Consider the following 25,319-nt stretch of genomic DNA (forward strand, 5'->3'; position numbering starts at 1 on the left):
AGAGCATCGCAATACGCTTCCATCTGGAACCTCTCAGGTTTGCATTGTTAAAGAGATTCAGCTTCTTGCCACCCCTGCAGCGGGCATTCACCTAGTTTTTGGTGGGAGTTAAAATACATACACCAAAACAGGTTACCATCAAATCCCGGGACAGAAACAAAAATCAGAAATCAATTGTTTCTTTGCTTTTCCTAAAAATAATCTCTGTTAAAAAGGCACTAACACCAGTGAAAACACAACCAAGCGGGACAAGGTAACTGCACAACTCGGTGGCATCGTCCCCCTTCATAAAGGGAGGAGGATGGTGGCTGAGAAAACACAAAAAGCACAAACATGCTTGAACCCAAATTAAACTCCTTTTCTACTGCTTCAGTGATATGGTACACAAGATGTATAGAAAGGGCATTTAAAAGTAACAATTTAAGAAAACTTATCACCATAGCAGCAATATGCCACCCACAACAGGCAGCATCACAGCATGAACATTTCTGCAAGCATCACTAACACAACTCTCTTTCCATTTGTCACTAATACCAAAAAAACCCCACCCTAATCCAAATAAACGCATCTGGCATCCCTCTTGAAGCTTATTCAAAGTCTGATCAGACTAAGTTCCACAGATGGGGACATTCAACAGGGAAGACAAGGCCGACAGCTCGGAGTGCTCTTGCACAAGTAGGCACCTAAATGAACAACGGCTCATCTTTGCATCAACCTTGCGGCACTCTCAGGAGTAACATAAAGACCTGAGCAAATGAAGGTCCTCTGGACGTGGGAAGCAAATAATTGTGTTTTACGTCAGCAGCCATCAAATCCACGGAATGAACGAGCTTACCTTTGGGAAGATCTTTCTCAGTATCAACAAGCTCACTGTAACAAACTTCTCCCCAGCCTCCCTATGTTGCCCAGCACAGACCATGCCAACATTAGGAGCACCTGGCCAACCACAGCAACACACATTTCTTCATCCCACCTCAGGCTGCCATTTGGGAAGGCAACAGCATAAAGCCACCCTGTTATGTCTCTCCAGGTCTACAAGGAGGTATCTTGCCCTGTGCTTCTTATTTGCAGCTTCTACCCTATAGATTTAAATTAATTTACCTGCTCTATCTACAAGAAGCAGATACATACACTGAAAAGGTTCTGCTCCTCCCTGGGAAATATCTCCCTATAATCCTTTGATCTTCTCTCCCCTTTCTTCTCCCTCCTGGAACCAGAGTTCATCTCCTGTCAACTACTCTATTCAGCAGAAACTCACTGATAAGGTTTGCAAGAGCAGCTTACAACACTACTACCCAAGAGGGGATTTCTTACAAAGATATCGCACAGCTCCAAAGTCAGAATAAAGTGAGGGCACGGAGACCGCCTCAGTTCTTGTCGGACACAAATGATGCTGGGAGGAAGGAAACAAAAGTTATACTTCGATTCTCAGAGTGGACTGCCTGTGAACATTGAGTGACCTTGCTTCTCAGTGAAGTGAGCTCAGAATGACAAGCCTGAAGACTTTTCATTCTGAAGAAATGTCATTCAATGATACCAACTGCTAAGACCACCGAGATGGTTTAAAGCATTAGGATCTCTCCTCATAATTGTCCACATAACGACAGTTATTAAAAACATCTTATTTTACATCCCAAGTTTTTTTTTTTTTTTTTCCTTCCGAGATACAGATCTGGAAGAGAACTTCTTTTCATCCTTGTGCCAAGGTTTGTAGTAAAGACCCTCAGCAAACTCCAAGTAACTGAACTTGCATTATGCTGCCTGGTGAGTCAATGAAATTATGAGATTATAGCATCTCATGACTATAGTTGTACCTGGCCAGCAGTCTAGTTAGTCTGAAGGAACACCAAACTGGGTTAGCCAGTGTGGTTATAGCCCATTAACTTGAATAGTCCTGAACAGCACTAGACCAGGGCTGGGCTGTCCAACTCAGTTTCCTCAGGGGCCACATCAGCCTCGCAGTTGCCTTCAAAGGGCCAAATGTAATTTTAGGACTGTATAAATGTAGGATGTGGCCCCTGGGGAAAATGAGTTTGACAGCCCTGCACTAGAAGATCTCTTGGAGAGCATCTCTTTGGCTGGCTTTCTCTTGGGCAACAAGTGTTCCTGGATTTCTTCCAGAAAATTCACCGTAAGAAACTTACCCTGTGACACTCACATTACAAGGAAATCGCTTCCATATTCACGGCAAGCAGAGCGCTGGAGGAGAGCATTTGACCAAAGCTACCAGGTGTATTTCTAAGGACTCCGGCAACAACGCCCTACAGTGCCGACACTTGTTGATCCCCAAGGGTTCACAGAAGGCGCAGTGCTGCCCAGGGCAAGCCGGTCTAACCGGGGCTGACCACTGGCTGCACCACCACGTTCCCCGGTCTCATCACGGGTGAAACACACACAAGTGCGCGACGGACCTATTTTCACCCTGAAGGGTTGTTTGGGGTTTTTTAATTCAGGAAAGGCTGATGCTTTGGCAGCCCATCGTTCCCCACAAGCCCGGTGCTCGGGGGGCCAGGGCGATGAGACGGGGGGGCATCTCATCGCCATGGGGCTCCGCCAGCCCACCGCCCCAGCACCCCGCCAGAGGCCGGCCCGGCTCCCGCCTCGCCCCCGCCGAGGGGGCAGCGCCCGGCCCTGCACCCGCCGCCGCCCGGCGCTCTCGGCGGGGCGGCTCCCGGCGCCTCCCCCGCCCCGCCCCAGGGGACCCGCGGCCCCGCGCCTCACGCAGCGGCAGCGGAACGGCCGGCGGGGCCCCAGGGGTGCGGGGGGCCGCGGCCTAGGCCCAGCGGGGCCCCCCCGGCCCTGCCCCGCCCCGGGGGCCGCTCTCCCCCCCCCCCCGCCCCCAGGCCCCTCGCACGGGGCTCCGGGGCCGCGCCGGGAGCCGCCCGCCCCCGCACTCACATCTGGTACTCGTCGATGGCCTCCACCAACTGCCCCCAGGAGTCGAAGTCGGTGCCTTTCCTGAAGCTGGCGCCCCAGCGCTGCAGGAGGCTCCGGGCCGCCTCCGACATAGCCCCAGCACTAGGGCACCATGCTCACCCCGGGCCGGGGCACCGCGCCGGGCAGCCGCTCCCGCCAGCCCCGCCGCCGCCGCCGCCGGCCCAGCCCGGCCCAGCCCAGCCGCCGCGACAACCAAACGCGGCGAGCACCTCCCGCCAGCGCCGCCCAGCGAGGTAGGCTGCGCCGCCCGCGCCCGCCCGCGCCATCGCTACCGAGGCGGCGGGACCCGCCCTGCAGCCAGGGGAGGAGGCGAAGCAGAGACTTCCGCCTCGGTATGTGTCATGGCGGCAGTCACGTGGCTCCCGAGGGAGCCCGCCCTCCCAGCTGGGTCTGGGCGGCGGCGCCCGGGCCGGGGCTGGAGCGCTCGTCCGCCTCAGGCTGTGCCGCCGCGGGAGGGGCCCCCAGGTAAGCAGCGGTGCCCCTGTGCATCACCGCCGCCGGGTCACCCGTCCAGGAGGGCCGGTGCCGCCACGGGCCGCCGTCCCACTGCCTCCTCTGTGGGGTTGAAGGGTTCCTACCGGGGGAGGACTGTGGGGCACGGCCGTGCCTCTGTCAGCTGCCCCGGGAGGCACCGCCGCGGCGGGGCTGGCGGCCGTGGTTCGGGGTCACCCGGCGAGAGGAGGGGGAGAGCCACAAAGGTGATGAAGGGAGCGGAGCATCTCCCGTGTGAGGAAAGGCTGGGGGAGCTGGGGCTCTGGAGCTTGGAGAAGAGGAGACTGAGGGGGGACCTCATTCATGTTTATAGATACGTAAAGGGTGAGTGTCAGGAGGATGGAGCCAGGCTCTTCTCGGTGACAGCCAACAGTAAGACAAGGGGTAATGGGTTCAAGCTGGAACACAGGAGGTTCCACTTAAATATGAGAAGAAACTTCTTCATGGTGAGGGTGCCAGAGCCTGGAACAGGCTGCCCAGGGAGGTTGTGGAGTCTCCTTCTCTGGAGACATTCAAACCCGCCTGGACGCCTTCCTGTGTAACCTCATCTGGGTGTTCCTGCTCCGGCGGGGGGGTTGGACTGGATGATCTTTCAAGGTCTCTTCCAATCCCTGACATTCTGTGATTCTGTGATAACCGGCGGGATCGATGCGGTCGGCCCGCCGTACCGCGCGGGGCGATACCATCGGCTCTCCGCTGGCGCTGCCTGCGGCGGCGGGTGCGTGACGCAGCGCCGGGAGAGGGGCAGGGCCGGGCGGAAGTGGCGGCGGGGCCGTGACCGGGAGCGTCCCGCTGTCGGGGAGGCCCGCAGGTGTCGGCGGGGAGCCGGGCGGCTCCGCAGCTGCTGCGGGGGAAGGGGCGGCACGGCGGGGCGCTCTGTGTGTGCCCCCGCCGAGCAAACCGCCCTGCGCTGTGCGGGGTAACGGCAGTTCGGGCACGGAAGATCTCGTTAAGTGCCTGTCAAACCGCGCCCGGCCTCGGGTGCGAGCGAGCCGTGCCACAGCACCTCTCATCGGGCAGCCAGGTGGGTGAAGGTTTATCACGTCGCGACAGGCGCTGACATGACAAACAAGCGGCGACACGCTCGGCCAGGAAGGCCTGGGCGGTGGCAGGGCTCTGCTTGGCAGATCTCTTTTTTTCGTTTGTTTGTTTGTTTGTTTTTTCAGCAAAGCGTTTTGTAACGATAAACTCGCCGGTTCAGGAAGGTGCTGGGAGGGCTCTGGGCCCGGGTCCTGCTCAGGGACCGGGGTCACTCCAGGTGCCTCAGCGCCAGGTCTGGTGAGGTCGTGACAGCCTTTGAGGATGGAGGTGGCACAAGCTCTCTGGGCAACTTGTTCCTCAGGCTCACTGTCCTCACGGCGATGAAGCTTCTGCTTTTACCCAGTACAGACCTCCCTTGGCTCAACTTGTGCCCTTTGTGTTTCATCCTCTCATCCATTTTTCTTAGCTTGTAAAAGCATCTCGTTGGAGCGCTTCTCTTATATGTGCTCTCTGAAATGGAGGTAAAAGAGAAAAGATGGCCTATTTTAGCTGTAGTTTATCCAAGTCTGTGGCATGTATGTAAATATGTCTGTGTTTTCAGCAACAGTGAGTGTGTAATCAGTTTCATCTAATATCAATGGTGCTACAACAAAAGGTTATATTGACCCAATTGACCCAAAGGTTATATATTGACCCAATGCAATGTAATGACCTCAATGAATTGAAATACACCTGTAAATGACATGCAGGGGTGACAACTGTGGGTTTTTTTAAGTAAGAAAGTATGCAGTAATGTAGAACAAAGAAGGTTGTACCTTTTTTTCCTTACTTAAAATAGTTGTCTCAGAAAACATGTATTTCTACAGACTGAAAGTCTCAAATTAAGCATATGAAGGATGAGGACAAGGCCTATGAAAGCTTAATGTTTCAAATGGCAAAAAAAAATAATTTCATATGTTTAGTTGTATATAATTTTGCAAATTAATTTGTTTCCTATTTATTTACATTTGGAATATATTTTTGTGAGCTGAGGAGCATGACATGTATAGCACCTCAGTTGTACCTGTCCCTAGAGCTCTTCATTTCTTTCCACATCTTAGATTTGGTGTAAACAACACTATAGAAAGAAGATGACACACTGGTTTCATCGCAACCCTTTGAAGGCCACAGCTCCCGTTTCATTCAATTTTTATGGGGTAGCTACCACTCCAGCTGCAACAAAGGTTTGCAAGTAAGTGTACTTACGATTAAATTCACTCTGTCTCTCACAGTTTGGAGGACATCCTTAAAAGTAATGCTTACTCTCCAGTTTTTGTTCTGAAGATGACTAGAAACGTGTAAGCTGGGAGACAATAAGACACTGATAACACTGAATATTTAGTTACAAAGAACGAATTATCCAGTTTTCAAGTCTCTGAGTGTATAGCAAGGCCTGTTATCATAATGTGAAGGCAAAAGACCAAACATTTCATTGTCTTTCTGATGACTGTGCATTCTTCTGCAAAAGATTACTTAAGTAATTTCCATAAGTGAATAAGGCATGAATGTTCTATTGTAGATAGGAATATAATGAAAAGAGATTTCATATTATATTGCAGATCTATTCTTCTCTCTTCATGTGCTCATCCCATTCTAATGCTGAAGAATGTTCCTGCTTTTTACTTCCATCCCCCTGCACCCAACCTCTCAGAAGATAATGGCATAGTTATTTTAGTTTGTGTTAGATTGATAGTGAGTACTGATTATCCATTGCTTTCTGTCCAGAATAGGTTGCACCTTAAACTAAAGACTCAATCATATGTATCTAGAGGAGAAAGGAAGATTTTTTTTCCTGTACTTATTTGCATCATCCTCATAAAGTATCTTTCCTTGCCTTCAGATAGCTACATAGAATGCTTAGCTTCACTTTCTTACCCAAAAGTTTGGTGGTATGCATGGGTGGGTACTTTCGTAATAGTACAGTTTGGGGTAGAATTTCTTAGTGTGTTGGGTTTTTTTTGTTGGTTTTTTCCCTCCATACAGTGATTTGAGGTTATCTCGAACACGACTTTTGGAGCTGTTTACAGACTCGAGTTGTAATCCAGAAATGATGAAGAATGCAACTGACTTGTACTTCTCACTCTTGCAAGGTAGGAATGTTTACTAGCAATACTAATAATAAATTGGAAGGTGTATAATTTGAGTGGTAATGACAGTTCTCAGAACATATGTTGTGCTAATTTTCTGTAAAGCAGCTTTGCACTTTTTAGGAAGGAGAGTATCTTCACAGGTTCTATGCTTGATACCAGTCATGGGTACTTGCCAGGCTCTTTCTGCAACTTTCAGTGTCCTTTGTGACCCTGCCAGTACAAAGTATAAGAACTCCTGTTCTCTTGCTTTTAACTTCATTCTGCTTCCTGCTGGAGGAGAAAATGTTTATTTGTCTCTTTGATTGTGGTGAATTGCTTCTTAAGTATAAATTGAGTTGATAGGAATTGCTCTATGGTGTAAACTTCTGCTTTGTCTGGTGCTTGATAGTAGACTTGTTGCACGTTTACCCTTCTCCTGCTGCTTGTCTTAGGTATAAACAGGTTCTCATTAGCATAGTATCCACATTTTCAGTAGATGGTCACCTGTGATGACGTGTTCCCTTGAAACCTTCCTTCTGCCGGTGTTTTGATAACTCTCTCTTAGCAGTCAGGTGCTCAGACAAGTTTCATAGGACCGAGTTGCAGGAATTAGCTCATTCATGGAAACCGTGTGATCTTTCACTCTGTTGGGAGTGAAGCAGCTCAAGTTGGTGTAGTTCCCTCATTCTCTGGGGGTGTGTATGCTAATGAGACATTCTAGATAAGGTAAGACGACAGACTGTGTTGCTGCAGACAAGATTTGGAGAGTTTCTTCAGGAAAGCATCATGCTTGGTCACGTGAAAGTACTGAGTATTTTCTGTCTTTGTTAATGTCTGACAGCACCTAGAGCTGTAGCCCCAATAGCCACTGTTGCAAGTCTTGAGTTCTTGAAGTCTGTAAGACCTGATCTAGGCCAACGCCCATCTTGCTCCTCCCTGAAAAATTCTTTCTTGGGCCGCATATGCTGGCATTTGAGCATCCCATAGCCTGAGCTTCATCCCACTGACTGCTGTTTTCTGGGCAGCTGGACATAAAGAACCAGTTTCCTGTAGCCCTGGAGACAAAAAAAGGTGATGACTGGGTGAGTCCGTGCTTACAAGCCCTTTTTCATCTCCCTGTTGACCAGGCAACTTTTTTTGGAATATCCCGGTCGCCTCTATGTTGTCAGGGAGAGTCACTCACCTTGAGCAGCCTCAGCTGTCCCATACCTGGTTCCGTCCAACTCCCAACCAGTCACCATACGGGACGTGCAGACATCTGCAGGGTTTTCCTTGAGCCATCCCAGGGCTGACTCACAGGGATCCATTGGTAATCTGCTGGGCAAAGAATTTCATTTAGTAGCCAGTTTGGTTTTTGCATGTCTCATTCTTGAGATACTGAGGAATAAATGCCTCAGGAAGTCACATAGGTTTTCTGGGTGGTACAGCAAGAAACATTCCTTTTTCTGTATCTGTATTCTCATTGATCACCATTCCTTCATTACTTGTTTCTGTTTCTTACTTTGAGATTGCAAGTTGGTACATTTTTTTATGCTACAGGTTTTATCCTTTCACCGGATGAGTCTTCCCAAGAATGCAAGTTGCGATATATTCAGAATTTCAAGTGGACGGACACATTGCAAGGCCATGTTCCAAGGTACGTATGCTTTTATGGTTACAGGGAATGCAGCTGTTTTCTTCTGGTCTGTTACATACATGCATGTATGCCAGCACAGGTGTGAAGGAAAACTTAAAAGTGTAGAAAAATGTTGGACACAAAGTAATTTCCAAAAACTTGTTGCTTTGCATTTTTGCTAATTGCAGTACTGTATTAGGTGTTCTGAAGCATGTGTTGCCTTTATGTAAAGGTGTGATAACACATCATAATGGTAGAAGGATCCATTGTGTTGTAGTTGATCTACAAACTATATCTATGGTTGGGCAGAGCCGTACAAAGAAGAAACTTGAGGATATTGGCAAATTGCATACGATAACATAAATTGCTACAGTTAAAAACTTTTCTGTTTGGCACTATTGCCTGACCAGTATCTTCTGAGTTTTTTTGAAGTACAAATGTTGTTGAAGATCTGATTTTGTTCTTGTCCTCTGAAGCTCCTAGTACACGTACCCCTGGTACAAACAAACAAAGCTTTTCTGTTAAGTAGGAATATAGATCTGTAACCTTCTGGATTATTCAATCCTCTCTTGCTATTGTAGATAATTGTGTTGTATAACCACACTTAAAAATTTGTCAAGCTTTATGTAGAAGTTCTCGACTTCCTCAAAGCTTCTGTTCCCCTTGGAAGACAATCTATTGATTAAGACTCTTCTAATTTTCTGATGGTCATACACACTTACGTGTATGACATTATTCTTCCTACTCCCACACCTTTCTTTTTAAAGATTACTAATTCCTAAGATATACTGAGCTTTTGATTGCAAGCTCACTTGTTTCAAAAACCACGTTTCTAGCTTCTGAAATTTCCTGCTATTTGCACACACCATTTGACTGCAGTTACATAAATACTCACAAGAACATTCATTTGAGGGAGATGTAATAGAGTCTGACTTATTAACTTAGCAGCCACAACTTTAAAGTAGACATTCCAGAGCAAGGCTTTCCACAAAATGTGCAAATTTTTTTTTTTTTTTAAAAAGGAAAAATGTCAGCCACACCCAAAGCTAAACCAATCTCAAGTTACTCTTTTAAAATAAAAGTTCCCAAATGGGAAGGGTAGGCATCTAAATGTGGGAAATTATAACTATGAGCTCTTAAAGGGAATAAGTAAAAACTGAAGTCTCTTTTAGGCAGTTCAGCAAGTAGGAGGTTCTGAATTGGAAATTGTTGATTTCTTAAATGAAAAATATTTCATGGGGAGAAATACCGACCTGTGCTATGTGACCTATGCTATGTGACCTGTCAGCAGAGAGAGCTTGTCAATACAAAATAGAAAGAATTAAATTGTTTGGGGTTTTGTTTGGGGGGGGTTTGTCTCTTTCTTTAGTGCCCAGCAGGATGCAGTGTTTGAACTGGTTTCCATGGGATTTAATGTTGCTCTGTGGTACACAAAATATGCATCAAGACTCGCTGGAAAAGAAGAGTAAGTGTTTTTTCTTTTCTTAGTAATTCCATTGCAGCAATATTCCACCAGAAAATTTAGCAGGTTCTGAGTGTTGACCACTGTAGTGCATGTCCAGCTGAGACAGCAGGAGTTCATGGAGGCCGTTGGCCTTTGTTCATGTGCTGTGATGCCCAGGTGCACTTCAGTCCCTTCTTGCATCTGTGAACAAAGTGTACTAGTACCATGTGGCTGTGGCATAGAGAGCATGTCAGCTGTGAGTAAACCCTTCATCAGTCTTGCTCCGAATGTCCAGGTACAAAACTGAGAATCTCAAAATCACAGCTCTGCTGATTTTTAGCCCTAGAAATTTCTAAAGCTTTGGCTTTTAACGCTGAGGCTACCATTTACTTGAAAGTCGTTACAAGGTCTTGCATTTCTTTTTTCAAGGGAGTTCTATTTGATTATTTAATGATTAGACGCTGTAAGAAACTTCTTTACCATGAGAGTAGCGCAGCAGAGGCACAGGTTGCTTTGAGCATTAGTGGACTCTCCATTCTTGAAGGATTCAAGATTCATCTAGACAAAACCACAACTGACCTCATCTACTGTTGGTGATAGTCCTGCTTCAAAGCAGGAGGTAGGACTAAATGACACCTAGAGGTCATTTCTAACTAAAATTTCATTGATTTGTTCCGCATTCTTAGTATAACAGAAGATGAAGCAAAAGACGTTCACAGAAGCCTGAAGATAGCAGCTGGGATTTTTAAACACTTGAAGGTAGAAAAACTGTCTTTGCTGTCCATTCTCTAAGTTGTCTCCAAGTACTTGAAAAGGCTTTTTTTTTTTCTGACGAGGTTATAGAATAAACAAAAGCCTCAGGCTATCTGACTGATACAGGAAAAAAAAGAGGTATTAATATGTTGTGGTACTACTCAATCCTTGCTACTCTTTCCCAGTGGCAGTGGAAGAGTGACCGGTCTGTCTGCCCAGTAGCACATGCGAGCCGTGCAGCTGGTCATCTTGGGATCTTCACTCAGTGTCCCATCCATTTAGGAATAAGAGACTTGCTTTGCATTGACAGCACTGGTATTAAGCCTAAACTAACTCTGAGACTTGCTTTATACTTAGGAAAGTCATATTCCAAAATTGATTACGCCTGTGGAAAAGGGAAGAGATTTAGAAGCTCGACTTATAGACTCTTACATCATACAATGCCAAGCTGAAGCTCAAGAAGGTATCTTCGAATATACGTGTTTGTTGGGGATGCGAAATGACAGTCTTTGTGGGTTTCTGGGACATCTCGTGGAGTCTGCTTGGCAGCAATGCTACTTTTTTCTTCTCCTGAAGTACTGTGGCTTCATGGGGTGGGTTGCATTTAAAGAAACTGAAGTTACAATTATAGGAGAAAGATGCCAAAAATCAGTCTGATATTACAGATGTAACCACTTCGGAAGAACTTTGTGTGACATTCTTCCCCTCTTCTTTTTTCCTTTCATGCAGTCTCTTTACCACCATGCTTGCCTAACATAAATTCCCAGTTCCTTTACAGCATCTGTTTACCAGTTAGTCTTCAGACTAACCTTGCTTCAGCTTTTCGATTAATTTGGAATCATTCTATCCAAGAAACAATCTGTCTTTATTCTGCAGTGTGCTTGATGCACAATACTTGTTTTCTCCTCATGCAGGGGTTTTAAGATGCTAAATGCCTCCTTTGATTCCATGTGACATTTACAATTAAACTTTAAATTGTGGTGTGGATTTTTTTTTCCAGTGACAATTGCTCGGGCTATTGAGCTGAAACACAATCCAGGACTAATAGCTGCTCTTGCTTATGAAACAGCTAACTTCTACCAAAAAGCTGGTAAGTGCCTTGTTTTCTCTCCTTAGTGACCTGGTTTATACCTTCTTGCCAGCAGACATACTTCACCCACCCATCAGTTGCAGTATTAATACCATTTCTAAGGGGATGTGCTTTGTATATTTAGCTTCTGTTTAGTGCATTTAAGGCTTCAGTTATCAGTTTAACAGATATATTTTGATAAGACCTTTTGTTTTTGTGGGAATCTTTTTCTGTAGCTAATGGTAGGAAATGTTAGTGTGGGGAGAAAGAAGACGGGGTAATGTCTTGAGGATATGTAATAACAGCAAACAAACGGCTTGATGTAAATGGAGTGTGTTTCAGCTGTCATTGAGCAGCAGGTTATGTTGCAGACTATGAAGTGTGCAGCGGGTTAATTATGTACATCCTTCCAAATGAGTGAGCTGATCTGTGGGTTTGCTGAGGCAAGTGGGAAAAGTGCAGAAATACAGGAATCAATATAACGTATGTACGCTATTATAGGTCACTACTTGAAATTAAACTAAGAACAAGCTTTGAAATGCTGCTTAAAAATACTTAGGAAAATTAGCCTTCCAAACTTAGCAGACAGCAGTTTCAGGGATTCTAGGGATAACTGCATGATAGCTCAATAAGCTGTGTATTTTTGGGTTTTTTCTCAGTTTCTCTGTGCCTTTGCAAGAGTAATTTATGTCTGGCTACTTTATACTTAAGATCTGTTGTTAAGTTTAAGAACTCTGGTCTTTGAGGGGGAGGGGGCGGATTTTTCTTTATGGAAATGCCTTAAAGAATAACTTTACATATGCATTCACAGACCAAACATTATCCAGTTTGGATCCAACCTATGCAGGTAAATGGCGGAAGTACTTAAACTTGAAGACCTGTTTCTATATGGCCTATGTAAGTACTTCGGTTGGCATCAGTCACAGTTTTTAATATTGTGTAAGGGCTGGATAGGGAATGAGGGCTCAGTATTGCTCTGACTTCCTTTCTGTGCTATGAAGAGAGACTGAGCAGTGTCAAGGGCCTTTAAAGTGTTTTTGTTGAGCCAAGTGAAACTACTGCAGTGTGGAATTTATTGTGATCGCGTATTGTTAAGTGAAGCAGTTCTGGTTGATCATAATACTTGTCTTCCATTATCTTAATCACAATCTGATTCTAGGCACAATTCTGAGCTGATCATCTTTTTGAAGGCCCTGAATGAAACTGCATCAAGTAATGTTTAGGTACCATTCCAAGTGCTGTCCCTTTTTGCATGACTGATCTGTTAGCAAGTATGGTGGCACTCGGAATGATCAGCTGCTCAGTTTGCACTTTATTTCTCGCAGCCTGCCACAGCCTGTAATCTGGCTCTTTCATACTGTAAAAAAAAGGCCTAAACCAATTGTTTGACACAATTGTCTTTCTCTTTTAAGACTGTAGCTAAAAGCTGGTTGCCTTATCAGCAAGTTTGAGAGGTGAAGGAGGGTCAGAGCTGTGGTATCTTTTTTTTTTTTAATTTGTGTAATATGGGCAAGGGTAGATTTGGGTAACACTTGCTATACTGTGAGAAGAGACATTAACAGAAGGTATACAAGGTAAGCATTAGTTCATGGGATTGTTTCTTTACCTATGGTATTTAGTATTTAAACTCAGCAACTGCTTCCTGATGATAGAAAAGAAGCCATTCAGTTATCACAGTACTGCTTTCATACATAACTGTGAAGGAATGGGACTTTTTGGGGTGGAAAAGTTATTTGGACTATGGCAAATTATCTCAAGCAGCCAAATGCCTCATCTCTGCTGGATTCAATGATATTTATTTCAGATGCATTTTTTGAGTGTTGAGGTGATCGTAGTTTTTGTAGTTTTTGCTTCGTAAACTTGACTGGGATTCATCTTTATTCTGTGGTGGGGCTTAATGCTGCATGTTGATACCAAGAGAGAGAGAGGTTTGAACTAGACTATACACTAGTGCTTTTGGTAAAATGACTTTCACGAAGCTCAAAATTACTCTTGACTAGACTTGAGCCAGCTTACTTCATACCTACGTCACGGTGTTTGGGTTGAACTGCATTGTTCAGTGAACACCGCTTTGACTTGCATTCCCAAATTGTCAGCTACCTGCCAGGATTGGCAGCTTCAGAGAGGTGCAGCTCTGATGTAAGGAGGAACTGAAGTGAATTGGCGCATGAAGTGCCCGATGATGTTGGTAACAATTTTGTCCTCCTCCCTTAGGCATACTGTTACCATGGCCAGACTTTGCTGGCGAGTGATAAATGTGGGGAAGCAATCAGATCTCTGCAGGAATCGGAAAAATGTAAGTGTGAATGAGACAGGGTCTGATGATGACATGCCGCTTTTATTTTGCCATATGGTGTTTATTTAGTCTCCTATAAACTTAAGATTTTATCCGTCACCTGATGAAAATCCAGCACACTTTCGAACAGAGGCAGTGTGTTATTCTTTGGTAAGACAAAGACTGTATTTTGTAACAGTGCTGCAGAAAATTTCATCCTCACTTCTCAAGCTGTTGAAGATTGGCTTGGAGCTGCCTGCAATACAGTGTGAAAATCAATTGTCTGGTCATCACTTTTTCTGGTCTGGATGTTAAGTTACTGCAGTCTTCTCTGCTTTGGAGATTGTTCTGTCTTATGTTAAATAGGAAAGCTAGACCACATTTGATTATTTTTTAACAGGTTTCAGTAACTTATTTCCTTTCTGTTAATTTGAAAGGTAGTTTAAATGAAGTTTGCAGTACTTCAGGGTCTTCTGCATATCCTTTTCCCTTCAAAGCTATTGTTGCCCTGATGGCCTGCGCTGTATAACTTTACCACAATATATAAAAAAATGCTCAAATCATCAGACTGGAAACTTTTAATATTAATTTTTAAAATAAATAAAAATAATTTATTAAGGACAAACTAAACGGGATTACTTTCAGTAAACCAAATACTGTGGTTTTTACCATGCCTGCTGTTCAGAGAAGAGTGCTTCCTTTCCCACTCCATATTAAGTATTTTCTATTTTGAGGCATTTGCTGTGCATGGACACCTTCATACCCTTTTTTTCCCTACCATGTGGCACAGTTCTTAGGCTTATTGTTGTATTTTGCCCCACATATAAGAATGCTTTCCTGCATCTTCCTATCAAAAAGCTATCTTTTTTTTTCCTCTTCTGTTCCTAGTTACTTTTTGGATGTAGTAAATCTGGACTGGAAGTGCTGCCTTTGAGGTAGTTTATTTTTGTTTCTAAAAAGCAAGAAGCCTGAATGGATTCTGGTATCTCCTAAAACTGAAGCACTGTAGATCAGAACCATGATTTAAGAGTCATGTAAATGATTTTTATTACATTTCTTTTTTGCAAAGTTTTTGCCAAGGCTGAAGCTTTGTGCAAAGAATATGGAGAAACCAAAGGGCCTGGGACTACTGCCAAACCTTCTGGACATCTCTTCTTTAGGAAATTAGGAAGTTTGATTAAGAACACACTAGAAAAATGCCAGAGAGAGAATGGATTCATGTAAGTAATCTGTGTTTGGTACAGTACTCTATATGAACTGTTATTACCTCGTTTGCCTTTATTTCAAGATGGGATAGTAAATTTTACTCTCCAGTTCTTGTATTCCTTTAGAGCATGGCATGTAACTTCAAGATAAATTTGCGATTCCCTAATTTGCTCTTAGCAGATTTGCTATGGGTCTGTGTTGTCACCCTCTCTGTGTTCCGTGCCAGCCCATTGGGATGGGTTGGACTGATGTGATGGAGAGCTTAAGCAGTTTTCTTCCTTCATTCCTCAGCCACTTTGTTTCTTTTCCTTCTGCACAAGAAAAAGTCCTGCAGAGGTTGCTGTGTTGGTCCAGTGCCTTCTGCCCAGCTGCTGGGATCTAGTGGGCAAAAGAAAACAGAGGGGAAATGGAGAAGACTGATAGCTAATTCTGCTTTGCTGACAGGGAAGTCAAAACACAGGCTGGGAGAGTTTGTGCTGTTCAGAGAAGAGAAGGCTCTGGACAGAACTTATTACAGCCTTTCAGTACTTAAAAGGGGCCTATAAGAAAGATGAGGACAGACTTCTTATCAGGGCCTGTTGCGATAGGACAAGGGGTGATGGTTTTAAACTAAAGGAGGGGAGATTCAGGCTAGACATGAGGAAGAAATTCATTACAATGAGAGTGGTGAAACACTGGCCCAGGTTGCCCAGAGAGATGGTAGATGCCCCATCCCTGGAGACATTCAAGGCCAGGCTAGAGGGGACTTTGAGCAACCTGATCCAGTTGAAGATGTCCCTGCTCATTGCAGGGGGTTGGACTAGATGACCTTTGAAGGTCCCTTCCAACCCAAACTGTTCTATGACTCTATGATTCTATGTCTTCAGTCAAGAATATGCTTAGGGTGCTAGGAGCTTTGCCAGCCTAGGTATAATTTATATTGTGAATTGGGCTTTCTGTTAGTTAATGGCCCTTCCCAAAAGAGTTTGGAAGCAGTTTGAAGTAGCAAGATTAGTTTGGTTTTAGAATTCTTTTACTCTTTTCTTTCTCCTCTCCCCTCCTCTTATGACGTAGTATTCCATAACAGGTTTGTTATTTCCTTTTTTATCATATTTAAAGACCCGCATAATAGTGGAATTGACTAAAGTAAAAGAATTGTCAAGTACATCAAGCTGAACTGCAAATAGGAAAATAAATTCTCAGCTCTGCTTTTAGTTCCAGTCACCATTGTCATAGCTTACAACAGCAGCATATAGGAGATTTCAGCAAATCCATGTTCCTCTAGAAACACACTTTGAAAGAGAAACCAGATACCCATTGACTTCTGGGAGGAGTGCCTGCCACAGAGCTCTGCTGCAGAACAGGAACAAGGTAGCATGTCTCAGTATTTGCCAGTTGTGGTTTGCCAAGGGTAGATTTATACCCTCATTCAGGCTTTATGTTGTAGCAGGTCTTCGTGGGTGTTGCAGTGTGGTTGCTGTTACGCACTGTGGCACATTAAGACTGATTTAGGAAAAGAACTGTCCTCTTCAACTTCCTCGGGAAGTATTTTAAATCCTCGTTTGGATTTTGAAGGTCTTTTAGGACAAAAGGTGCTCTTCTTATTGAAGCGCTGGGAGTATGGTTATCAAGTAGGAAAAACCCCACCAAGCTATTAGGGGGTGAACAATACCAAGAAGGAATTGCTTTTGTTCTTGTGGATCTTGCTGACAGAATGCATGTTGGATGGTGCCTTCAAGAAATGGAAGAGAGCAGCAGTGATTGCCACTGTAAAAACCCAGATTGCTTTTCTTTAGAATTGCAAAGGAGACTTGTAGAGATAGCACATTGTGTTTTAACTATGTTGCTCGATTCTATTATAGCTATTTTCAGAAGGTGCCAGCAGAGGCTCCCCAACTGGAACTGAAAGCAAACTATGGCTTAGTAGAGCCTGTTCCTTTTGAATTTCCTGCCTTGAATGCACATTGGACTCCTGAAACACTGGCAGCATTTGATCTCACCAAGAGGCCAAAGGATGACACTGTAAGATAATCTTATGTACTGTTCTTTCCCGTTAGCTTTATTTTGTGTATAACAGAGAGTTACATTTTGCTGTTCTGTAATGCTCCCCAGCTCGGTGCAGGACACAGACACAAGGCTGCCACCGAGCTCACATTTCCACTGTGCTGGGAGGCAAGGCAGTTAACCTCCCTGCCACGCCGTCAGCGTCTGGAAATTAGGAGTCTTTTCTCTAAGTGCTGAATAGGAGGAAATTCTTTATAAGATGCTGAAATGTTACAGGAGTGAATGCTATAGAAAGATTCTTTTTTAGAAAAGGATTTGTTTATGGATGCTGAAACAGAGAATATTTGGCTTTTCTCCCTCACTTGAGGCTTGCGCAAAGCCTTGAAAAGAGAGGGGGCTATTAGATTAGAATATGTAAAGTTAGCTGTGCATAAATACTGTGCAGACACAGTGGTTGGTACTTGTGGTATTTAGGGGTTTTTTTCCCTTCTTGTTTGCAGGCTAAACCAAAACCAGATGAAGAAGTAAAACCTTTGAAGGAACCAGATATAAAGCCTCAAAAAGACAGTGGATGCCACATTTCTTAAGTGCCAATAAGTGCTTTGATTTCACTTTGAAACTGTATTAATTGGACTCTGGGGCTTTAGTTCTGATCTCCCTTTTTCTGATTCTTTTATTTTTAATTTAGAAGACTAATTTAATTTACTTTTGTTAGTATGCGTCTATAATTCTCGAGAATGTGGTGGATTTCTAGGAGTTTATTTATATCTGACTTATATTTGGTTTTAGTGGGATATCATAGAATGAGTGGGCTTAAATGTTCCTATTGTGCCTCTAGAGAATTTCTTTTTGTGGGTTTAGTTTCTACCCACAAATAGCAAAGGAAGTATCATGTTTGTAACACTTGAGGATTTTTCCATTAAATTATATGCTATATAATGTCAAATTCTGCAAACAAAAGTTTGCATGCACCGTTATATTTATTCAGGTTTTGTCATTTAGGCTTAACACTCTGTCGTGTTCCGATTCACTCAATTGTAGTGAGTGAAGAAAATCTGTGTTTGGTTTGTAACTCCCCTATGATATTTCACAGGACTTTCACAGAACTTGGAAAACCTTAAGTTCTGCATAACTGGAGCACAATTTTTATTCTTCTGAAATGATTAGCCTCTGTTCCTCAAAAAATTAGGGCTCTTATGTCAGGATTTGTAGTAAGGTACTTTAGCTTGTCTGTCCTTAAATTTAAGTCCTTTAGTATCAAAGCGTATGTGAAAGTGATGCAGCAAGTAATACGAAAGAGCTTAAAAGTAAAGCATCACAGTGTCATTCATGTGGAGTTTTTGAATCTTGAAAGATTTGGTAAGTTTGAAAGCTGCAGGCAGTTAAGATCTCCTGGCACTAAAGAAGCTCCATTTGAGTGCATGCAGTTGTCATGCATAAGGTAATGGAATGGTAACGAAGATGCCGTGTTTCCATCTGGGCAGAGTCTACAAGCTGTTAGGAGAACAGGGAGGAAAGGTGAGCTGAAGAGCTGGTGGCACAACTGGGAAACCAAGCTCGAGATTTCCTTTATGCCATATAAACAGCGCTATTTCTCAGCTTTTGCAGCATTGCACCAAAATCAGCTCTTTATGAAGAGAACTTGCCAAAAGCCAAGCCAAGACTGAGAAAGAAAATATTTTGTAGAACTTGCTTCTTCCATTTTTGCCTACTGTGGAAAATGTGATAACATTCTTTAGTGCTGAGCACTGCAAAACACCCGTGTCAACAAAAACATAGCTTTCTGATTTGCTGCAAATGCAAAAGAATATGATGTATGTGTTGAAGTCAGGGCCTTGCAGTCTCTGGGAGCCAGTTGCTGCACTTCACTTTACCTGAGAAAGAAACTGAACAGCCTGAAAATGTTCCAGTTTCGACAAAACATGATGGCATATGCACTTATATGTATACAAGTTTTTTCAATAAGATGGACCAAACATATTACAATTAAACAAAAATTTACACACGGTTTAATGAGTTATCAAGTTTTAGTAATCTTTTTATAAATGCTCTATGTTCCCTTCACCTGCCGTATGGTCTATAAGAGTTTCATTTGTGGGTGGTTCATGCTTGCAGAGATATGGACCTAATTTGAAATCACTATCTTTTTGAAACACCCTGTACTGTAAACACACTCCTCATTTTGTACTGTTTAGATCAGTTCATCTTCCACCGTGTAATAATTCACTGCTTCTGTTTGAAATCTTTCATTGGACTTAGAGTAACTTAGCTTAGAGGGACCAGTGTGTAGCTCCTGTAAGGCCAACATTAGCTGTTGAGGAGGTTAATAGGAAACTTGAGATTCTTCCTGAGATATTGGACCAAATTACAGCAATCAGTGCTGCAAGAGGCAGAGGGGATCTTAATGCTGGCTCTGGTGGGTGAATCAAGTGCAGAACTCATTGCTTCCACTGGTGGATTTTTCTTTCAGCCAGTTCTGGACACAAAAATAAGTGTAAAATCAGCTGAATTGCTTTGAAAGAAGTTTCTGTTCTGCACAGGCTCGGGTGGATAGAGAATAATAAGTATCAAGAAGAATTTATATGTAAAATTGATCTGTTTCTTCTGATGCAGCACAGGGATCTGGGATATGTTTTATGAAGAGTTTCTCAGATCTGTTTATAGCTTGATCAGTTGACTTTTTAGACTTCTTGCATTATTAAAAGACCAGCTTAGGTTTTGCCAGAGTGGAGCGTGGAGCTGCTTTGCCTATGCAGATTTTAATTCTCCTGAAAACTTATTACAGCTGTAGTCATCCACATTGGCTTAGCCCGCCCACCCCCTAAGCATCAAGATACATTTAACTCAGTTTCATAATAATGATTTTTTTAGTTACTCACTGTTTTTCAGATGCCTGTGTGTGTTCATATGTACATGTCTCAACCTAATTAATTTTCTTTCTGTGCGGACTAGATTCCATTTTCCCTCCTCCCCTCATTTTCCCTTCCATCTGCTACACACCGTGGCACAGACTTACCCTTGTTTGTTAATGCCTGTGTGGGTGCTGGGACTCATTTCCAATGAGGCTTTTGCCCATGGGTGTATTTCAGCATACGGATATCTTAAAATATAATGAACAGATCATGACTAAATCTTTCCTAAACAACTTCTTAGGAAAGACTATTTCATGGACTTGCAAATCTTAATTCTTTGGACGCTTTCTTAAACCAAGTGGTTTGTTTGAATCAAGTTCACTGTAAATAGTTTGGGTCATAACCAAGTGGATTGTGTCAGATTACGGCATTACTTAAGCCTAGCTGTGTAACCTCTTATGCCATAGCTGTTTCAGTAAATATGATGTAGTAGTTTAAAAATAGACTAATGGAACAAGTGAATTCACTTAACATGTGTTGCTTTTCAAGACAAACTTTGTTTACTTGTAGTTAAAATCCTATGGCAAACATTGGATAGTTTTGCCCAAAACCAAGAAACTGGAGACTGTTTAGTTTGCAAAGCGTAGAGAGATGTGAGTCAACAAGCAGTTTTCTCTTTGGTTTTGTTGGGTAGTAGCAAGAAGTATTGTAAATAATATTTAGGTTAACTGTCCAATATGCTTGAGAATATGGATGAATTGACTGGGAGTTTCAGTTTAATCCGGAAACCTAGCAGCCACGTTCCTTCTATTGTGATTTCCTTTAGTAATTTTAAAGAATGAGGTATTTTGAATGGTGACTTTTTAATACTCTAATGCTGCAAGAGTCTGTTTTTGTGGCCTCTCTCTAGTTTTAAAGGCCCTCATGGCTAAAACTGCAAATCTTGTTGGTGTAAATAGTCTTTAAAAATTTCTGTCCAGTGTAAACTAGGAAAAAGCTGCAGCTAAATAAATACAGAGTGCTGGGCCCTCTATTTTATGCATTTAAAAATGCAGTGATTGTCTTTAATCTGCTATAAAACAAACCATAAAGCTCTTTGCAAGATTTCTATTTAAATACCTTCCTCCATGTATTTAAATACACTTCTTGTACGTTTTCTGTTCCTGGGTTTACAGTAGTTAATCTCCATCCAGCATGTGACACTCCTCGAACCAAGGGACTAAATTTGGCCTTTGGATGCTCATGTCCGACTCCCACTGGATTCGCTAGAGGAATTTTGCTGGTCAGCCTAAGGATGACGTTTGGTCGCTTAAATGTTCAGCATGAATATGTGGTGCATCTGTGATGATGATATTGGTTCATAGGATAAGCACGAAAACAGATCCCTGTATCTGGGTAGAATACAGCCAGCTCTGCACTTTATAAATTTCCAGTGTTGCCATTTTGGTACAATACAATAAGGTTGTAAAGACTCCTTCCTGACATTTTAATTTTGTTGCACCGATTTCAGTACTGTGCGGTTGGTAAGATTTTTATGGGAAATGTTACTAAAATGTATTTTTAATTGTATATAAAATAAACTCATGAAGCATATCTCTACCTTTAGCATGAGAGGGACATGAGAGGAGGCAGTAACTAATCTGCTTTCCCTGGCAATTCAGAGAAACAAAAAGTTTCTGTCTGTTGACTGTGGGATGATATGTTTCATCCCATCCCTGCACCTAGTGTCTAAACTGAAGGTTCAGCATTAACATGAATACTGTTGTGTTTTTGTTGCTGTTTTGTTGTTTTGTTTTTTCCTTCCTCTAGCTGGCCCAGTTGAGTGAAGAATAAAGCACAGCGAGTATGACTTGCATGGAAAAGCCCTTGTAGTGGGTACCTGTCTCCAGATTTCGAGTGCAGCATAATGGCCTTTCCACAACAACAATTGGATTCGCTCAGTTCTTTCCCCGCTGGTGATGCTCTAAAATCCAACAAATGTCACATGGTAACCGAGGGAGTCCTTGATCAGCTTTTTATGCAGGAAGGCCTGCCTCCTTGGGTGCTGGTGCCTTCAGGGATTACAACCTTCTTGATGTCATCTTGTACTCTGAAAAATCAAACTTCAGTGGAATCAGCTGTGACGAGATTGACCGAGCAGCCTTATTTTGTGAAGACAGTCACCATGCAATCTTAAGCTTCACAGTTTGAAAATTTGTACATAATTGCAAGTTTCAGAATACCATTTAAAATAAACAATCTTAATATGTCAAGTTTTTGTTTCATCATTTAAAATTTTAAGTGTAGCAGCAAGAGAGTCTGTCTTGAATGTTAATTGCTCCAATTTAATGAAAATGCAATAACTATAGAGAATAATTTATCCTTGCAGTATGCCCAAAGGATGACATAGATGAGCAAGATACGTGAATTTGGTGCATATGGAAGTAGTAGCTACAATGAAGCAGTTCAAGTCATGGAGCAGGAAGAGAGGAGGTAGAATTTCCAAACTTAACTTAAAAAAAAAAAAAAGTAATTTGGTATGATTTCCTATGCCCATACAAAATCCTGGTGCTTGCAAAGGTCTGTGACATTGTAGGATATTCTGTGTGCTATGTGAAGGGGTTATTTGGGGTGTGCACGTTGCTGGCCAACTCTCTACATTGCCAGCAGGTGTCAAATCTAATTGTAGGAAATGTGTTTTTTCATTGCCAGAGGCACGGTTGGCTCTTTCAGTTTTTAGTGTAAATACACACTAACAATTTTAGCTTCCTGGGCTTTAGCTCAGTTTCTAGAAGAAAAAAAAATAGTCTCTATTGGACTCTATTTCCTTCTGAAAGAAATATTTTTCCCTCAATAAGGTACTTTGAAAAAAACCTACAGAAAAAGTGTTTTCATTCATGCATGTTGTGACTACACTAGAAGTATCTATAACTGATTCTGTAATATTTTTCCTCCTTCCTAGGGATTTAAAGGATTTCAGTTTCTATGTAGTCCTTAGAGAATAAGAATTGGTTTTCTGTCTAAAACTGTCTTCTATTTAATTTTGATAGTATCAAATAATGTTAAAAGAACATGAAGGCTGGACCATCTTGAATGTAGCATTTGGAATTTGACAATATCCTGGATATCAACTTTTAAGACAAACCTTCCTCCCTGGTTTAGAAACTAAAGTTTTTCTACTTTACAGGTTGGTGGGGTTTTTTTGGTTTTTGTTCTTTGTGGGGTGTTGGTTGGTTCGTTGGTTTTTTGTTTGTTTTGGAGGGGTTTTTGTTTTGTGGTGTTGTTGGTTGGTTGCTTTTTTTTTTTTTTTCCTGACATCAGATTCATCCAATCAACCAGGGAGCCAAACAAACAGGTTGTTAAATTTGGAGAGTGTTTGTCATTTTAGCATGTAACTGCTGGGCTGGATTTTTGTTTTCCTTTCCTCCATAAAGAAAGTAATCTTTTCACCAGCAACCTGCTATTAGCTCTGAAACAGATTTCCAAGTCATGGAAAGGTGCTGGTTTGTGTTGGGAGCTCCAGAAGACCCACGATTTTCCTCACGTTGGTTTGAAAACAGCTGGTGAGTTATTTGGAACACTTTTCTTCAGACTTTAGGCCCCAGGTTCCAGTATAGGTTGGGGAATGACCTATTAGAGAGCAGTGTAGGGGAAAGGGACCTGGGGGTCCTGGTGGACAGCAGGATGACCATGAGGCAGCACTGGGCCCTTGTGGCCAGGAAGGCCAATGGCATCCTGGGTTGTATTAGAAGGGAGGTGGTTAGTAGGAGGTTCTCCTTCCCCTCTACTCTGCCCTGGTGAGACTGCATCTGGAATATTGTGTCCAGTTCTGGGCCCCTCAGTTCAAGAAGGACAGGGAACTGCTGGAGAGAGTTCAACGCAGAGCCACAAAGATGATGAAGGGAGTGGAGCATCTCCCTTATGAGGAAAGGCTGAGGGAGCTGGGGCTCTTTAGCTTGGAGAAGAGGAGACTGAGGGGTGACCTCATTAATGTTTATAAATATATAAAGGGTGAGTGTCACGAGGATGGAGCCAGGCTCTTCTCGGTGACAACCAATGATAGGACAAGGAGTAACGGATACAAACTGGAACACAGGAGGTTCCACTTAAATATGAGAAGAAACTTCTTCTCAGTGAGGGTGACAAGACACTGGAACAGGCTGCCCAGGGGGGTTGTGGAGTCTCCTTCTCTAGAGACATTCAAAACCCAGCTGGACGCCTTCCTGTGTAACCTCATCTGGGTGTTCCTGCTCCAGCAGGGGGATTGGACTAGATGATCTTTTGAGGTCCCTTCCAATCCCTGACATTCTGTGATTCTGTGATTCAGCAAGTTGAGCAGCTCCTTGAATGTGGAAGGCCTGTGTGCTTTTCTAGTGCCTTGCAGGCTGCTTTTCATGCCTTCACTTCTAAGTGACAGGGAAAAAACCCTAGATTTTCATGTTTTATTGCTTTCCTTATTTTCTTGTGCACTTGAGTAAGAAGTGAAACAACCACCAATGATGCTTATAGCTGACACCATTGGAATAAAGTGGATAGTTCAAGGCATAAAACTGCCTGTTCAGATTATACATAGATGTCTACACATTGCTTGCTTCAGTTTATATTTGGAAATTTTATGTTGAAGCCATAACAGAGATTTGACTTCATGAAAGTGAAGACTGGGATTCTGGAGGACACCTGAGTAGCAAGTCCCATACTCATTTATTTTCAATAGCTTTGGAAAATGCAAGGCTGGATGTTGCTGTCCTGGGCTGGCTGTTGTAGGAAAAGTCTGCAGGATTTTTTCACTAAACCGTGACTTTGGATCAGATCAAAGCTGCTGGGAAGCCTAAATAAATCATAACGTGCTTTGGTGACCAGCACATTCAAGTCATCTGGGCTGATGATTTCACTCAGATTTCTAACTCTTATAAATCTTACCCCACAGTACTTTTTCCTGAGGCTGATGCATGTTGGCATTTTTGCACTTCTATGCATGGTGTGGGAGCTACTCTGACAGCACATTTTCTTTCTTAAATTATTTGCCTTTTTAAAAAAAAAAAGCAAACCTTACAGTTTTCCCCTAGTTCTCAGAGGCCGCTGGTGTATAATTTCAACACAAAAAAGAGATTGTCTCTTATGCAGCTCTACTTTCCACTACATCAGACATGCCTAGTAGTTAGCATTTCAGAAAGGTCAGATTAAGCACAGTTCATAGAGATTGCTGTTTTCTGTCAGTGAAGAAACAGCTTGAAGAAACACAAGGATATCAAACGTGGTCTCCTGTTGGCTGCTTAACAAGCAGGTACTGTAGAGGCCCAGTTATGAAATGCACCGTAGCTCTGAAGTTCATAGAATCATAAAATCATTTTGGTTGGAAGAGACCCTTAAGATCATTGAGTCCAACCATAACCTAACTCCAGCATTAAACCATGTCCCTAAGAACCTTGTCTATACGTCTTTTAAACACCTCCAGGGATGGTGACTCCACCGCTTCCCTGGGCACCCTGTTCCAGTGCTTCACAACCCTTTCTGAGAAGAAACGTTTCCTAATATCCAATCTGAACCTTCCCTGGTGCAACTTGAGGCCATTTCCTCTCATCCTACACTTCCTACTTGGGAGAAGAGACCAACACCCTCCATGCT

The 25,319-nt window shown here is 43.0% G+C and overlaps 2 protein-coding genes across 5 annotated transcripts in view; one reads left to right on the forward strand and one right to left on the reverse strand.

Annotated features, from left to right (window-relative positions):
* AIDA (axin interactor, dorsalization associated) overlaps window positions 1-3,118 on the reverse strand; it is a 29,455-nt gene extending 26,337 nt beyond the window's left edge. For both annotated transcript variants that reach the window (XM_065631282.1, XM_065631281.1), the window contains exon 1: window positions 2,899-3,118. In XM_065631282.1, coding sequence (XP_065487354.1) covers window positions 2,899-3,008 — 110 coding nt within the window. In that variant the 5' untranslated portion in view covers window positions 3,009-3,118. The remainder of the gene's footprint in view (window positions 1-2,898) is intronic.
* A 206-nt stretch (window positions 3,119-3,324) lies between these two features.
* BROX (BRO1 domain and CAAX motif containing) lies at window positions 3,325-21,928 on the forward strand. 3 transcript variants are annotated; one of them, XM_065632179.1, is made up of 13 exons: window positions 3,325-3,402; window positions 5,511-5,641; window positions 6,433-6,539; window positions 8,058-8,154; window positions 9,503-9,598; window positions 10,264-10,336; window positions 10,688-10,793; window positions 11,331-11,420; window positions 12,211-12,296; window positions 13,614-13,695; window positions 14,744-14,894; window positions 16,722-16,881; window positions 17,364-21,928. In XM_065632179.1, exons 2-13 carry the CDS (start codon window positions 5,541-5,543, stop codon window positions 17,448-17,450), a joined length of 1,236 nt encoding a protein of 411 aa, XP_065488251.1. In that variant the 5' UTR covers window positions 3,325-3,402; window positions 5,511-5,540; the 3' UTR covers window positions 17,451-21,928. The 3 variants fall into 3 exon arrangements, with proteins under 3 accessions (XP_065488251.1, XP_065488252.1, XP_065488253.1); XM_065632180.1 differs by having other exon boundaries at window positions 21,525-21,928; XM_065632181.1 differs by lacking the exon at window positions 3,325-3,402 and adding an exon at window positions 4,232-4,453.
* Window positions 21,929-25,319: the final 3,391 nt, after the last annotated feature.

The sequence above is a fragment of the Caloenas nicobarica genome, chromosome 3, assembly GCF_036013445.1.
Source record: "Caloenas nicobarica isolate bCalNic1 chromosome 3, bCalNic1.hap1, whole genome shotgun sequence".
In the NCBI taxonomy this organism is placed as follows: Eukaryota; Metazoa; Chordata; class Aves; order Columbiformes; family Columbidae; genus Caloenas; species Caloenas nicobarica.